Genomic DNA, 17,455 nt, shown 5'->3' with positions numbered 1-17,455 from the left:
TTCAGCCCTAGGACTCAACTAGGAGTTGCAGCCTTTGTTGCCTAGACTGCCTTTCAAGTTTATTTGGGCCCTAGCACACTCCAGCCTGAGGTGACAAGTCTTGCTGTAATTCAAGTTCTGACTTCTAGGATGGGCAATTCTGTTCTGGCTAGAGTTGGTTTAAATACACCCACTGTGGGCGAGCATCCACTGAATTCAGTCTGGTTTTGCCTTCTGTTATAACAGGGCAGCACCGAGTTCAATGCAGAGTCTCATAATTGCTGCACTCTCCCTCTCCCAAACACACAGATTCTCTCTTCATGGAGTGTGGCCACTGCCAGGGGATGGGGGAAGGGTATCATTGATGATTCAAGACTGTTTTTTCTACCTCTTCAGTGCCTCTTTGAGCAATATAAAGTTAAAACCAGGTACTGTGAGTACTCACCTGATTTTTGGTTCTTATGAAGGTGCTTTTTTGTGTAGATAGTTGTTAAATTGCTGTCATTGCAGGGGAAGAGGGGATGACTGGTAGAGTAGTCTGCCATCTTGCTTCACCCTCCTATTTGTACAGTTTTAGAACAAAATACTCTCTTATGAAAGGCTTTTATGTTTTACCTGTACAGTCATGTGTCACTTAACAGGGATATCTTCTGAGAATTGCATCGATAGGCGATTTTGTCATACAAACTTTATAGAGTGTACTTATATGGTATAGCCTACTATGTACCTATGCTGTAAGGTATAGCATATTGCTCCTAGGCTACAAACCTGTACAGCATGTTACTGGACTGAATACTATAGGCAGTTGTAACAATGGTAAATATTTGTGTATCTAAACATAGAAAAGGTACAGTAAAAACATGGTATAATCTTATGGGACCACTATCTTACATGTACTCCATTGTTGACTGAAACATCATGTGATACATGACTGTATAATAATGGATTCAAGGGCACTACAAATGTAACCTGTATTACCTGATTTTAGTTGTTTGCTTTCATATTTAGACATAGCTAGAATTTGTATTTTCTACATTTCCAAAGTGACTCAAGGGGCACTTTTATCAGCTATAGATGCTAAATGAATATCCTGTTATGTTTTTTGTCTTGATGATCTAAAGGACATTGCATTTTAGGCTCAACTAAATGACTGCAGTCTTTATTAAGTCTTTTTGTGGTCTTGGTTTTGTCCTTTCTCTCCTCCTGTTAAAATTATAGGTTACAAGTAATCAAATCATTGAGTTGATATGTTCATGATGTATCTTTCTCAATCACTTATTAAAGTAACATTTATGTCATTAGTGACATGTTATTAATTCCTTTAGAATATACATAGTGTAGTATTTTTGGAATTACTATAAGCCTTTATTTGGCTTTTTCAGGTAATACAGAAAAGTATAAAGAAGAAAATTATAATGAACCCTAACTTTTCTACCCAAGTTTACATTAGGAAATACATTTCCCCAAACCTAAAATTCTGTATGTATCTATGTGCCTTTTTATATTAATGGTATTTCCATCAAGTACTATAGATACACATTTTAACGTCTGCATAATATTGTTTACTAATGTACCAAAATTTATTTGGCTCATTTCCTCTTGTTGGTTATTTAAGCTGTCTTTAGTTTTTGTTTTATTTATAATTTAGGGAACATCCTTTTAGGTAATCTTTGGGTGTATCTATGATTATGGATTTAGGTTAAATTTCTAGAATTTGAATTGGTTGTCCAAAGAGTAGGTCCACTTTTGAGGCTTCTGATAATTTTTATATTGCCCTACAGAAGATTTGTACCATTTTACTCTTTTTATCTTGGCATCTCTAGTGGATAAAAATTCATCTCTAATTTTTTAAAGGTTATATTCGTTAAACCTTAGAAACGTAGGAGAAACTTAGTATCAAAATCTGTTTACAGTTACAGCAAATGTAATATGCATTGTGACAGTGTTTGTTTCCAATGGTTTTATTTGTGGTGTTCAACTTAATACTGAACAGCTATAATAAAGATTAAACAGGCTTTAGAGAGACTTTAGTGCCCTCATCTGAATGAGGAAAGAGAGTTGATGACCAGAGGGTGAAAATTTTTTTATTATGGTGTGAAGTTTTTATTTTAATGAACCTGATGACAAATTGGGCCAGATAAATAATGCTTAAATCCGAAATACACAATAACTAACTACGTAAGCATTGATATATTTAAGACTATTTCCTGTTAGGAAATAGGTTTAGTATTTTTCTCAGATAAACTGAGTTCCTTTTTTATGCTTTTATTATTGACAAGTTTAGAACACCAGGACCCACACAGTTATAGCCTGTTATATACTCGGAGAGCCAAAGGTCACCTTCCAAGTACCATATTTGATGACCTCTTAATTGTGTTTCCCCTTAGCCTCTCAGTAGCAGTCAAAACTGTTGTCTACACCATTCCTCCTTAAAATTCTCTTTTCTTCTGGCTTTTGTAATTCAGTCCTCTTTGATCCCTCTGACCATCCTCTGTCTCATTTATTCCCTAGAATTACATCTTCAACTCTTTTTTTTCTTTTGCTGTGTTTTTTCTTTGGAAAATGTTATCCATACCCATAGCTTCTACCATCACTACCAGCTGATGATTCCTAAATCCAGGTTTTTAATTTTAGAACTCAATTTCCTTCTAAACTCTCACATCTCTTGGTCTTTCTCTTTTGACCAGACATAGGAAAGAGTAGGGTCCTTCCACTGGTCCTTCTTTTCACAAATTTATATTCTAGTTAGTCATCTTTTGAAAAACAGGCCTGACTATTTCACCAATCTGATACAGAAATCTTCTCAGTATTCCCAGGAGCTAGAATACATATCAAGGCATTACTCATCTGGTCTCACAGTCATATTTGCCTCTTGCATACCTAACTCTGGCATCCTTCATTATCACTATTCCCAAATATTATGTACGCTTTAATAGTTCTCTGCCTATCCTCATGATGTTCCCTATATCTGGAATCCCTGCTCAAGCACACACGAGACCTTCTTTATCCAGGGTCCAGCTCAAATACCAATTCCTAAAATCATCCATGAGCTCCCCTACTGTATTAGTCAGGTTTCTCTAGAGGGACAGAACTAATAGGATAGCTATATATAAAAGGGAGTTTATTAAGTTTTAACTCATAAAATCACAAGGTCCCACAACAGGCCATCTGCAAGCTGAGGAGAAAGGAGAGGTAGTCCGAGTCCCAAAACTGAAGAACTTAGAGTTCGATGTTCGAGGGCAGGAAGCATACAGCACAGGAGAAGATGTAGGCTGGGAGACTAGGCCAGTCTAGTCTTTTCACTTTTTGTTTTGTGTTTTTTCTGTTTGTGCTGGCAGCTGATTAGATGGTGCCCACCCCGATTAGGGTGGGTCTGCCTTTTCAAGCCCACGGACTCAAAAATGTTAATCTTTGACAACACCCTCATAGATATACCCAGAATCAATACTTTGCATCCTTCAATCCAATCAAGTTGACACTCAGTATTAACCACCACACCTACCTTATGATTTTAGCTTAATTTCGAACCAGTATTTTTTTTATTGTCATACATTAAATTTTTTATTATAGCAGTCTGTATACTTACCTCTCCCCTCTTGTAAAGTATGAACTCTTTGAAGGCAAGGAAAGGATCTTATTTCTTTATAGATTCAGCACCCAGCATAACATCTTGAACTTTGTACTCAATATATGTTTGAATTGAGCAATGGTAACTGAATAAGGAAAGTTATATGCCAGAATTTGGTACTTCAGGATGAACTAGGACTGTATGTAGAGGTGGTTGACACCATGGAAAACAAGCTCATCTGAATTTGTAGTGCAATCTAAAGAAAGGGGAAACTGGTGAGCAGAATGCCAGGATTCTAGCATCACTCCTTCCCACTGTGTAGCTGTGGTGATTTAAGCAAGTTAGTCTCTCTGTCAGCTTCCCCATATGTCAGCTGGGGGTTATCTATCTGATACGGGATGATGTATCTAGATCACAGGTGTATCCAGAGGATGAAATAATGAACATGGAACTAAAAATGGATAATGGTAGAAGACTTTGTTTTTCTATGTCATTGCTATTTTTAATCCTAAATGTATTAGCATTGTTGTTGCACTTTCCAATTGTTGTTACTAACAGCTTAGATAAATTGTCTTCTACAAATACATTTAGAAATGGTTATTATCTTTTATTTTTTTTCCGTCAATTCCCTCATTTCAAAGATTTAAAAACTGGGGTGCAGAGTGATTTGCTCAAAGTTTTATTACTGTGACAATTCCCTGAATCTAGAACCTGGGATTCTGACTTGTAATCAAGTGACTGTTTAAGTCTACCCCATTACAGAAAGGTGTGAAAGAGAGAATAGAAAGAGAGAGAGGATAGACAGTCGTTACTGCTAATATTAATATAATAGAATTTTGGGCCCTTCCTTGAGTGGGAGGTGAGTGGAGAAAGGAAGTATTTCTAAAATAGAAAGAGTGCAGTGGCCAAAAGAAAGCTTCCTCTTTGTCCTCTGAAGGTTCCATGAAAATAACTTTAAAAAGGCAGATTAATACGAGAAAAGACATACAGAATTTTATTTTAATGTGCATAGCATGGGCGAATTGCAGGAGAATGATTACCCCCCATCTTGTTTTTTTTCTTGTTGTTGTTGTTTTTGTTTTTGAGACAGAGTCTCACCTGTTGCCCAGGCTGAAGTGCTGTGGAACAATCTCAACTGACTGCAACCTCCATCTTCTGGGTTCAAGTGATTCTCCTGCCTCAGCCTCCGGAGTAGCTGGGATTACAGGCATGCCCCACCGTGCCCAGCTAATATTTGTATTTTTAATAGAGACGGGGTTTTGCCATGTTGGCGAGGCTGGTCTCGAACTCCTGACCTCAGGCGATCTGGCTGCCTCGGCCTCCCAAAGTGCTGGGATTACAGGCATGAGCCATCGCTCCCAGCTGCCTATCTTTTAATTAATAATAAAAATGATAAAAGGATTAGATTTCTAATTTCGTATTAAATTCTTTCAGTTATTTTAAACTCAAAAGAAACGAGATTGGTGTTTGGATTTGTTTTAGCGTATTTTTGGTTATTTTATGATTTTAACCATAATATTGGAAAAAGTAAAATTTTATTTTTATTTATTAAGTAATGATAGATGTTAAAATATTTTTTCAGCTTACAGTTTTCTTCAAAATTTTTATGTTAGAGGAAAAATATAACAATTGTGATGTGTATATTGGTTAGTCTGGTCCAAACTTTAGCATAATAAATTATTAGAAGTGTTACATCTTGTAAAACAGGGGACTCCCTTAAATTAATTTATTCTCAAATTCTCTAAATAGTTTTATTTTGAAAATAACTCAGATGAGGTAGGATTGAATGAGAAGATTGAGATTCATAGTTATTAATATAGTAAGATCTCTACTTAAGTGAAAATGTATTTGAATTACGTTTTACAAACTAAAATTGACTGAGCGATTTGAATGTTTTCTATTGTATTCATTATCATCCCCCATGAATTTTTTGTTGTTGTTATTCCTTTTCTTTGACAGCCAGAAATCACTGTGGAAAATCTTCCCAGTTATTTCAGACTTCAGAAACCATTACTGATTTTGTTCAGTGATGGCAGCATAAATCCTCAGTATAAAAAAGCAATATTGACACTGGTAAAGCAGAAATACTTGGATTCACTTACCCCTTGCTGGTTAAATCTGTAAGTATGTTTTTATTTTTTAATATGTAAGAGGTAAAGAAAGTTTAATAATTATTACATTTTCATTAGGAAACGAAACTCTCTAACTCTTTGGAGTTAATTTTATGGAACCAAATATGTTATCATGATATTTTAGTAACTAAACTCCCCCAAACAGGGTCCAAAGATTACCTTATTTTAGATTGAATTTTATTCTACAGTAAATTTTTAAAAGCAATAATTGTTCTGATTTTTAAAAGGAATTGATGCCCGTTGAGAAAATTTGGCAAATACAGAATGTAAACATTGTGATTTTTGACCTTTTCCTTCAGTTCCTTTTTCTGTACTTCTATATTTTTAAAGTTTAGACAGATTTCAGTGCATTCATCAGCAATATTTCCTAGTATGTTTTCTAGATGTATGGATTGTGTTACATTTAATGTCTGAACAAAATTCACAAATAATATACTGTTTCTTGTTCAGATTCATCAGATGAAAGACATATTTTATTCTTTAGACTCATTTGAAAAACAACAGAAATGGGGCAGTGTACATTTTTGCTGTGAAGAGTTTCACAGTGCATTCTACTGCTTGAGGCAACATTTTCCCAGGCAATTATCATTATGGGTATCTCAGAGTAAAATATTATGTTATAAAATGTGGAATGTGTTACATTAGGAAAACTAAGTATCTTTAACTTAAAGAGTTTCCTTGTATGAACATAATTATTTCTACTTCTTTAATTTGAAATTAATGTCTTTTTTTCCTGAGAAAAGGCACAATTTTATGGAAAAGATTTATAAAAATAAGTATCTTGTTATCTTCTAGTTATGTAATCATTTGATTTTTGAGCTGATATATGATCGGATACTTGGCCAAATGTTGGAAGGAAACTATTGGTTGTGTCAAGCCTAAATTGACAAGCCTTTAGGCTATGCCTGCTTTTCATTAAAATTGTCATTGGCTGCCGCTTTTCTCCTAAGTCAAACAAAGTGCCCCATGTTGGGGGGCGGAGCAAGATGGCCGAATAGGAACAGCTCCAGTCTCCAACTCCCAGCGCGAGCGACACAGAAGACCGGTGATTTCTGCATTTTCAACTGAGCCTCTGCTGCTGATACCCAGGCAAACAGGGTCTGGAGTGGACCTCAAGCAATCTCCAACAGACCTACAGCTGAGGGTCCTGACTGTTAGAAGGAAAACTATCAAACAGGAAGGACACCTACACCAAAACCCCATCAGTACATCACCATCATCAAAGACCAGAGGCAGATAAAACCACAAAGATGGGGAAAAAGCAGGGCAGAAAAGCTGGAAATTCAAAAAATAAGAGCGCAACTCCCCCGGCAAAGGAGCGCAGCTCATCGCCAGCAACAGATCAAAGCTGGACGGAGAATGACTTCAACGAGATGAGAGAAGAAGGCTTCAGTCCATCAAATTTCTCAGAGCTAAAGGAGGAATTACGTACCCAGCGCAAAGAAACTAAAAATCTTGAAAAAAAAGTGGAAGAATTGATGGCTAGAGTAATTAATGCAGAGAAGGTCATAAACGAAATGAAAGAGACGAAAACCATGACACGAGAAATACATGACAAATGCACAAGCTTCAGTAACCAACTCGATCAACTGGAAGAAAGAATGTCAGCGATTGAGGATCAAATGAATGAAATGAAGCGAGAAGAGAAACCAAAAGAAAAAAGAAGAAAAAGAAATGAACAAAACCTGCAAGAAGTATGGGATTATGTAAAAAGACCAAATCTGCGTCTGATTGGGGTGCCTGAAAGTGAGGGGGAAAATGGAACCAAGTTGGAAAACACTCTTCAGGATATCATCCAGGAGAACTTCCCCAACCTAGTAGGGCAGGCCAACATTCAAATCCAGGAAATACAGAGAACGCCACAAAGATACTCCTCGAGAAGAGCAACTCCAAGACACATAATTGCCAGATTCACCAAAGTTGAAATGAAGGAAAAAATCTTAAGGGCAGCCAGAGAGAAAGGTCGGGTTACCCACAAAGGGAAGCCCATCAGACTAACAGCAGATCTCTCAGCAGAAACTCTTCAAGCCAGAAGAGAGTGGGGGCCAATATTCAACATTCTTAAAGAAAAGAATTTTAAACCCAGAATTTTATATCCAGCCAAACTAAGTTTCATAAGTGAAGGAGAAATAAAATCCTTTACAGATAAGCAAATGCTTAGAGATTTTGTCACCACTAGGCCTGCCTTACAAGAGACCCTGAAGGAAGCACTAAACATGGAAAGGAACAACCGGTACCAGCCATTGCAAAAACATGCCAAAATGTAAAGACCATCAAGGCTAGGAAGAAACTGCATCAACTAACGAGCAAAATAACCAGTTCATATCATAATGGCAGGATCAAGTTCACACATAACAATCTTAACCTTAAATGTAAATGGACTAAATGCTCCAATTAAAAGACACAGACTGGCAAACTGGATAAAGAGTCAAGACCCATCAGTCTGCTGTATTCAGGAGACCCATCTCACACGCAGAGACATACATAGGCTCAAAATAAAGGGATGGAGGAAGATTTACCAAGCAAATGGAGAACAAAAAAAAGCGGGGGTTGCAATACTAGTCTCTGATAAAACAGACTTTAAACCATCAAAGATCAAAAGAGACAGAGAAGGCCATTACATAATGGTAAAGGGATCAATTCAACAGGAAGAGCTAACTATCCTAAATATATATGCACCCAATACAGGAGCACCCAGATTCATAAAGCAAGTCCTTAGAGACTTACAAAGACACTTAGACTCCCATACAATAATAATGGGAGACTTCAACACTCCACTGTCAACATTAGACAGATCAACGAGACAGAAAGTTAACAAGGATATCCAGGAATTGAACTCATCTCTGCAGCAAGCAGACCTAATAGACATCTATAGAACTCTCCACCCCAAATCAACAGAATATACATTCTTCTCAGCACCACATCGTACTTATTCCAAAATTGACCACGTAATTGGAAGTAAAGCACTCCTCAGCAAATGTACAAGAACAGAAATTATAACAAACTGTCTCTCAGACCACAGTGCAATCAAACTAGAACTCAGGACTAAGAAACTCAATCAAAACCGCTCAACTACATGGAAAATGAACAGCCTGCTCCTGAATGACTACTGGGTACATAACAAAATGAAGGTAAAAATAAAGATGTTCTTTGAAACCAATGAGAACAAAGACACAACATACCAGAATCTCTGGGACACATTTAAAGCAGTGTGTAGAGGGAAATTTATAGCACTAAATGCCCACAAGAGAAAGCAGGAAAGATCTAAAATTGACACTTTAACATCGCAATTAAAAGAACTAGAGAAGCAAGAGCAAACACATTCGAAAGCTAGCAGAAGGCAAGAAATAACTAAGATCAGAGCAGAACTGAAGGAGATAGAGACACAAAAAACCCTCCAAAAAATCAATGAATCCAGGAGTTGGTTTTTTGAAAAGATCAACAAAATTGACAGACCACTAGCAAGACTAATAAAGAAGAAAAGAGAGAAGAATCAAATCGACGCAATTAAAAATGATAAAGGGGATATCACCACCGACCCCACAGAAATACAAACTACCATCAGAGAATACTATAAACCCCTCTATGCAAATAAACTGGAAAATCTAGAAGAAATGGATAATTTCCTGGACACTTACACTCTTCCAAGACTAAACCAGGAAGAAGTTGAATCCCTGAATAGACCAATAGCAGGCTCTGAAATTGAGGCAATAATTAATAGCCTACCAACCAAAAAAAGTCCAGGACCAGATGGATTCACAGCTGAATTCTACCAGAGGTACAAGGAGGAGTTGGTACCATTCCTTCTAAAACTATTCCAATCAATAGAAAAAGAGGGAATCCTCCCTAACTCATTTTATGAGGCCAACATCATCCTGATACCAAAGCCTGGCAGAGACACAACAAAAAAAGAGAATTTTAGACCAATATCCCTGATGAACATCGATGCAAAAATCCTCAATAAAATACTGGCAAACCGGATTCAGCAGCACATCAAAAAGCTTATCCACCATGATCAAGTGGGCTTCATCCCTGGGATGCAAGGCTGGTTCAACATTTGTAAATCAATAAACATAATCCAGCATGTAAACAGAACCAAAGACAAGAACCACATCATTATCTCAATAGATGCAGAAAAGGCTTTTGACAAAATTCAACAGCCCTTCATGCTAAAAACGCTCAATAAATTTGGTATTGATGGAACGTATCTCAAAATAATAAGAGCTATTTATGACAAACCCACAGCCAATATCATACTGAATGGGCAAAAACTGGAAAAATTCCCTTTGAAAACTGGCACAAGACAGGGATGCCCTCTCTCACCACTCCTATTCAACATAGTGTTGGAAGTTCTGGCTAGGGCAATCAGGCAAGAGAAAGAAATCAAGGGGATTCAGTTAGGAAAAGAAGAAGTCAAATTGTCCCTGTTTGCAGATGACATGATTGTATATTTAGAAAACCCCATTGTCTCAGCCCAAAATCTCCTTAAGCTGATAAGCAACTTCAGCAAAGTCTCAGGATACAAAATTAATGTGCAAAAATCACAAGCATTCTTATACACCAGTAACAGACAAACAGAGAGCCAAATCAGGAATGAACTTCCATTCACAATTGCTTCAAAGGGAATAAAATACCTAGGAATCCAACTTACAAGGGATGTAAAGGACCTCTTCAAGGAGAACTACAAACCACTGCTCAGTGAAATCAAAGAGGACACAAACAAATGGAAGAACATACCATGCTCATGGATAGGAAGAATCAATATCGTGAAAATGGCCATACTGCCCAAGGTAATTTATAGATTCAATGCCATCCCCATCAAGCTACCAATGAGCTTCTTCACAGAATTGGAAATAACTGCTTTAAAGTTCATATGGAACCAAAAAAGAGCCCGCATCTCCAAGACAATCCTAAGTCAAAAGAACAAAGCTGGAGGCATCACGCTACCTGACTTCAAACTATACTACAAGGCTACAGTAACCAAAACAGCATGGTACTGGTACCAAAACAGAGATATAGACCAATGGAACAGAACAGAGTCCTCAGAAATAATACCACACATCTACAGCCATCTGATCTTTGACAAACCTGAGAGAAACAAGAAATGGGGAAAGGATTCCCTATTTAATAAATGGTGCTGGGAAAACTGGCTAGCCATAAGTAGAAAGCTGAAACTGGATCCTTTCCTTACTCCTTATACGAAAATTAATTCAAGATGGATTAGAGACTTAAATGTTAGACCTAATACCATAAAAATCCTAGAGGAAAACCTAGGTAGTACCATTCAGGACATAGGCATGGGCAAAGACTTCATGTCTAAAACACCAAAAGCAACGGCAACAAAAGCCAAAATTGACAAATGGGATCTCATTAAACTAAAGAGCTTCTGCACAGCAAAAGAAACTACCATCAGAGTGAACAGGCAACCTACAGAATGGGAGAAAATTTTTGCAATCTACTCATCTGACAAAGGGCTAATATCCAGAACCTACAAAGAACTCAAACAAATTTACAAGAAAAAAACAAACAACCCCATCAAAAAGTGGGGAAAGGATATGAACAGACATTTCTCAAAAGAAGACATGCATACAGCCAACAGACACATGAAAAAATGCTCATCATCACTGGCCATCAGAGAAATGCAAATCAAAACCAAAATGAGATACCATCTCACACCTGTTAGAATGGCAATCATTAAAAAGTCAGGAAACAACAGGTGCTGGAGAGGATGTGGAGAAATAGGAACACTTTTACACTGTTGGTGGGATTGTAAACTAGTTCAACCATTATGGAAAACAGTATGGCGATTCCTCAAGGATCTAGAACTAGATGTACCATATGACCCAGCCATCCCATTACTGGGTATATACCCAAAGGATTATAAATTATGCTGCTATAAAGACACATGCACACGTATGTTTATTGCAGCACTATTCACAATAGCAAAGACTTGGAATCAACCCAAATGTCCATCAGTGACAGATTGGATTAAGAAAATGTGGCACATATACACCATGGAATACTATGCAGCCATAAAAAAGGATGAGTTTGTGTCCTTTGTAGGGACATGGATGCAGCTGGAAACCATCATTCTTAGCAAACTATCACAAGAACAGAAAACCAAACACCGCATGTTCTCACTCATAGGTGGGAACTGAACAATGAGATCACTTGGACTCGGGAAGGGGAACATCACACACCGGGGCCTATCATGGGGAGGGGGGAGGGGGGAGGGATTGCATTGGGAGTTATACCTGATGTAAATGACGAGTTGATGGGTGCAGCACACCAACATGGCACAAGTATACATATGTAACAAACCTGCACGTTGTGCACATGTACCCTACAACTTAAAGTATAATAATAATAAATAAATTAAAAAAAGAAAAAAAACAAAAAAACAAAAAAAACACAAAGTGCCCCATGTTAAAAAGAAACTTTTAAAGAATCCAATTACTAATAACATAGTCGTAGACCTCTTGGTTTTTAGTACATCTTTTCATAAAGTGAACTTACTGGCATGATACTACTTAAAAGTTTAATGTTCTACAAACTACTATTTTCATTATTTTGTTGTAGAAAGAAACAATAATATGTTCAATTGTTCCTTTTTGCAGAAAGAAGACTCCAGTGGGGAGACAAATCTTGCGGGCATATTTTGATCCTCTGCCTCCCCTTCCTGTTCTTGTTTTGGTGAATCTGCATTCAGGTGGCCAAGTATTTGCATTTCCTTCAGACCAGGCTATAATTGAAGAAAACCTTGTATTGTGGCTGAAGAAATTAGAAGCAGGACTAGAAAATCATATCAGTAAGTTTTCTGTTTTGTTTAATACATGTAGTTCTGTATTTTGTTCCATAAATGTTAAACTCTAAATATAGCAAAAGAATGGTAGGATGAGTTACTAAAATGCTGGTAGCATCATCCATGTGGACAGTCTCTGACTGGGAGGCCAAAGGTGCAAGACTTCAGTCAGTGATCGGCTCCCCTATGAAGGCCTATTTCTTGGATTTTAATTCATTGAGTCCATGTTGTTTGTATAGATCACCAGTGTATTCAAACATGATTTTCATAATTTATGCCATTAAAAAAATTGTTACAGTGGGAGCTTTGGCCTACCAAAGCTTAAGTCTTTCATCTATTTTTATAAAATTTAAAATTGTAAATTTCAGAGGACATTTCTTGTGTAGCTTTTTCCATGTGCATACCAGCTTGTTTTCTTTTTATAACTGTAAGCAAATATGTGGTTTCATAGAAAATGAGAATATTTTACAAATAGTACATTATTGTTATATAAAATTCTGGTTCTAAGTACAGGCATACCTCTGTAGGTTCAGTTTGAGACCACCACAATAAAGCAAATATTGAAATAAAGCAAATCATACAAGTTTTTTGGTTTCTAAGTATATTATAAAAGTTATGTTTACACTATAGTCTATTAAATGTGTAATAGCATTATGTCCAAAAAATGTTTTTACCTTAATTTAAAAATATTGCTAGAAAATGCCAACAGTTATCTGAGCTTTCAGGGAATTGTAACCTTTTGGCTGTTGGAGGGTCTTGTCTCTGTGTTGATGGCTGCTAACTAACAGGTGGTAGTTGCTGAAGTGCTGAAGTTTGGGCTGTGGCAATTTCTTACAATAAGACAACAATGAAGTTTGCAGCATTGATTGAGATTTCTTTTGTTTTTTTTTTTTTTTTTTTTTGAAAGTGAAACTAACATTTATTGAGGTGACTACACATTTATCTTATTTATTAAACTATTTTATTCCATTGAATGCTCACATCCTGTGACATAATCTTTTTTTTTTTTTTTTTTAATTTATTTATTATTATTAAACTTCAAGTTGTAGGGTACATGTGCACAACGTGCAGGTTTGCTACATATGTATACTTGTGCCATGTTGGTGTGCTGCACCCATCAACTCGTCATTTACATCAGGTATAACTCCCAATGCAATCCCTCCCCCCTCCCCCCTCCCCATGATAGGCCCCGGTGTGTGATGTTCCCCTTCCCGAGTCCAAGTGATCTCATTGTTCAGTTCCCACCTACGAGTGAGAACATGCGGTGTTTGGTTTTCTGTTCTTGTGATAGTTTGCTAAGAATGATGGTTTCCAGCTGCATCCATGTCCCTACAAAGGACACAAACTCATCCTTTTTTATGGCTGCATAGTATTCCATGGTGTATATGTGCCACATTTTCTTAATCCAATCTGTCACTGATGGACATTTGGGTTGATTCCAAGTCTTTGCTATTGTGAATAGTGCTGCAATAAACATACGTGTGCATGTGTCCTTATAGCAGCATAATTTATAATCCTTTGGGTATATACCCAGTAATGGGATGGCTGGGTCATATGGTACATCTAGTTCTAGATCCTTGAGGAATCGCCATACTGTTTTCCATAATGGTTGAACTAGTTTACAGTCCCACCAACAGTGTAAAAGTGTTCCTATTTCTCCACATCCTCTCCAGCACCTGTTGTTTCCTGACTTTTGAATGATTGCCATTCTAACTGGTGTGAGATGGTATCTCATTGTGGTTTTGATTTGCATTTCTCTGATGGCCAGTGATGATGAGCATTTTTTCATGTGTCTGTTGGCTGTATGAATGTCTTCTTTTGAGAAATGTCTGTTCATATCCTTTGCCCACTTTTTGATGGGGTTGTTTGTTTTTTTCTTGTAAATTTGTTTGAGTTCTTTGTAGGTTCTGGATATTAGCCCTTTGTCAGATGAGTAGATTGCAAAAATTTTCTCCCATTCTGTAGGTTGCCTGCTCACTCTGATGGTAGTTTCTTTTGCTGTGCAGAAGCTCTTTAGTTTGATGAGATCCCATTTGTCAATTTTGGCTTTTGCTGCTGTTGCTTTTGGTGTTTTAGACATGAAGTCTTTGCCCATGCCTATGTCCTGAATGGTACTACCTAGGTTTTCCTCTAGGATTTTTATGGTATTAGGTCTAACATTTAAGTCTCTAATCCATCTTGAATTAATTTTCGTATAAGGAGTAAGGAAAGGATCCAGTTTCAGCTTTCTACTTATGGCTAGCCAGTTTTCCCAGCACCATTTATTAAATAGGGAATCCTTTCCCCATTTCTTGTTTCTCTCAGGTTTGTCAAAGATCAGATGGCTGTAGATGTGTGGTATTATTTCTGAGGACTCTGTTCTGTTCCATTGGTCTATATCTCTGTTTTGGTACCAGTACCATGCTGTTTTGGTTACTGTAGCCTTGTAGTATAGTTTGAAGTCAGGTAGCGTGATGCCTCCAGCTTTGTTCTTTTGACTTAGGATTGTCTTGGAGATGCGGGCTCTTTTTTGGTTCCATATGAACTTTAAAGCAGTTATTTCCAATTCTGTGAAGAAGCTCATTGGTAGCTTGATGGGGATGGCATTGAATCTATAAATTACCTTGGGCAGTATGGCCATTTTCACGATATTGATTCTTCCTATCCATGAGCATGGTATGTTCTTCCATTTGTTTGTGTCCTCTTTGATTTCACTGAGCAGTGGTTTGTAGTTCTCCTTGAAGAGGTCCTTTACATCCCTTGTAAGTTGGATTCCTAGGTATTTTATTTTCTTTGAAGCAATTGTGAATGGAAGTTCATTCCTGATTTGGCTCTCTGTTTGACTGTCACTGGTGTATAAGAATGCTTGCGATTTTTGCACATTAATTTTGTATCCTGAGACTTTGCTGAAGTTGCTGATCAGCTTAAGGAGATTTTGGGCTGAGACAATGGGGTTTTCTAAATATACAGTCATGTCATCTGCAAACAGGGACAATTTGACTTCTTCTTTTCCTAACTGAATCCCCTTGATTTCTTTCTCTTGCCTGATTGCCCTAGCCAGAACTTCCAACACTATGTTGAATAGGAGTGGTGAGAGAGGGCATCCCTGTCTTGTGCCAGTTTTCAAAGGGAATTTTTCCAGTTTTTGCCCATTCAGTATGATATTGGCTGTGGGTTTGTCATAAATAGCTCTTATGATTTTGAGGTATGTTCCATCAATACCGAATTTATTGAGCGTTTTTAGCATGAAGGGCTGTTGAATTTTGTCAAAAGCCTTTTCTGCATCTATTGAGATAATGATGTGGTTCTTGTCTTTGGTTCTGTTTATATGCTGGATTATGTTTATTGATTTGCGAATGTTGAACCAGCCTTGCATCCCAGGGATGAAGCCCACTTGATCATGGTGGATAAGCTTTTTGATGTGCTGCTGAATCCGGTTTGCCAGTATTTTATTGAGGATTTTTGCATCGATGTTCATCAGGGATATTGGTCTAAAATTCTCTTTTTTTGTTGTGTCTCTGCCAGGCTTTGGTATCAGGATGATGTTGGCCTCATAAAATGAGTTAGGGAGGATTCCCTCTTTTTCTATTGATTGGAATAGTTTCAGAAGGAATGGTACCAGCTCCTCCTTGTACCTCTGGTAGAATTCAGCTGTGAATCCATCTGGTCCTGGACTTTTTTTGGTTGGTAGGCTATTAATTATTGCCTCAATTTCAGAGCCTACTATTGGTCTATTCAGGGATTCAACTTCTTCCTGGTTTAGTCTTGGAAGAGTGTAAGTGTCCAGGAAATTATCCATTTCTTCTAGATTTTCCAGTTTATTTGCGTAGAGGTGTTTATAGTATTCTCTGATGGTAGTTTGTATTTCTGTGGGGTCGGTGGTGATATCCCCTTTATCATTTTTAATTGCGTCGATTTGATTCTTCTCTCTTTTCTTCTTTATTAGTCTTGCTAGTGGTCTGTCAATTTTGTTGATCCTTTCAAAAAACCAACTCCTGGATTCATTGATTTTTTGGAGGGTTTTTTGTGTCTCTATCTCCTTCAGTTCTGCTCTGATCTTAGTTATTTCTTGCCTTCTGCTAGCTTTCGAATGTGTTTGCTCTTGCTTCTCTAGTTCTTTTAATTGCGATGTTAGAGTGTCAATTTTAGATCTTTCCTGCTTTCTCTTGTGGGCATTTAGTGCTATAAATTTCCCTCTACACACTGCTTTAAATGTGTCCCAGAGATTCTGGTATGTTGTATCTTTGTTCTCATTGGTTTCAAAGAACATCTTTATTTCTGCCTTAATTTCGTTATGTACCCAGTAGTCATTCAGGAGCAGGTTGTTCAGTTTCCATGTAGTTGAGCGGTTTTGATTGAGTTTCTTAGTCCTGAGTTCTAATTTGATTGCACTGTGGTCTGAGAGACAGTTTGTTATAATTTCTGTTCTTGTACATTTGCTGAGGAGTGCTTTACTTCCGATTACGTCGTCAATTTTGGAGTAAGTACGATGTGGCGCTGAGAAGAATGTATATTCTGTTGATTTGGGGTGGAGAGTTCTATAGATGTCTATTAGGTCTGCTTGCTGCAGAGATGAGTTCAATTCCTGGATATCCTTGTTAACTTTCTGTCTCGTTGATCTGTCTAATGTTGACAGTGGAGTGTTGAAGTCTCCCATTATTATTGTATGGGAGTCTAAGTCTCTTTGTAAGTCTCTAAGGACTTGCTTTATGAATCTGGGTGCTCCTGTATTGGGTGCATATATATTTAGGATAGTTAGCTCTTCCTGTTGAATTGATCCCTTTACCATTATGTAATGGCCTTCTTTGTCTCTTTTGATCTTTGATGGTTTAAAGTCTGTTTTATCAGAGACTAGTATTGCAACCCCCGCTTTTTTTTGTTCTCCATTTGCTTGGTAAATCTTCCTCCATCCCTTTATTTTGAGCCTATGTATGTCTCTGCATGTGAGATGGGTCTCCTGAATACAGCAGACTGATGGGTCTTGACTCTTTATCC

At 37.3% G+C, this 17,455-nt stretch overlaps 1 protein-coding gene across 3 annotated transcripts in view; it reads left to right on the top strand.

Annotated features, from left to right (window-relative positions):
- The window catches only part of TXNDC16 (thioredoxin domain containing 16), a 126,244-nt gene that overhangs the window by 92,554 nt on the left and 16,235 nt on the right, over positions 1–17,455 (top strand). For all 3 annotated transcript variants that reach the window (XM_007986702.3, XM_007986701.3, XM_073010994.1), the window contains exons 19-20: positions 5,507–5,667; positions 12,297–12,487. In XM_007986702.3, the coding sequence (XP_007984893.2) occupies positions 5,507–5,667; positions 12,297–12,487 (352 nt within the window). The remainder of the gene's footprint in view (positions 1–5,506; positions 5,668–12,296; positions 12,488–17,455) is intronic.

Source organism: Chlorocebus sabaeus, chromosome 24 (assembly GCF_047675955.1).
Source record: "Chlorocebus sabaeus isolate Y175 chromosome 24, mChlSab1.0.hap1, whole genome shotgun sequence".
Taxonomy (NCBI): domain Eukaryota; kingdom Metazoa; phylum Chordata; class Mammalia; order Primates; family Cercopithecidae; genus Chlorocebus; species Chlorocebus sabaeus.
The sequence above is the reverse complement of the archived record's forward strand: the minus strand, read 5'-3'. Positions and strand labels throughout refer to the sequence as shown.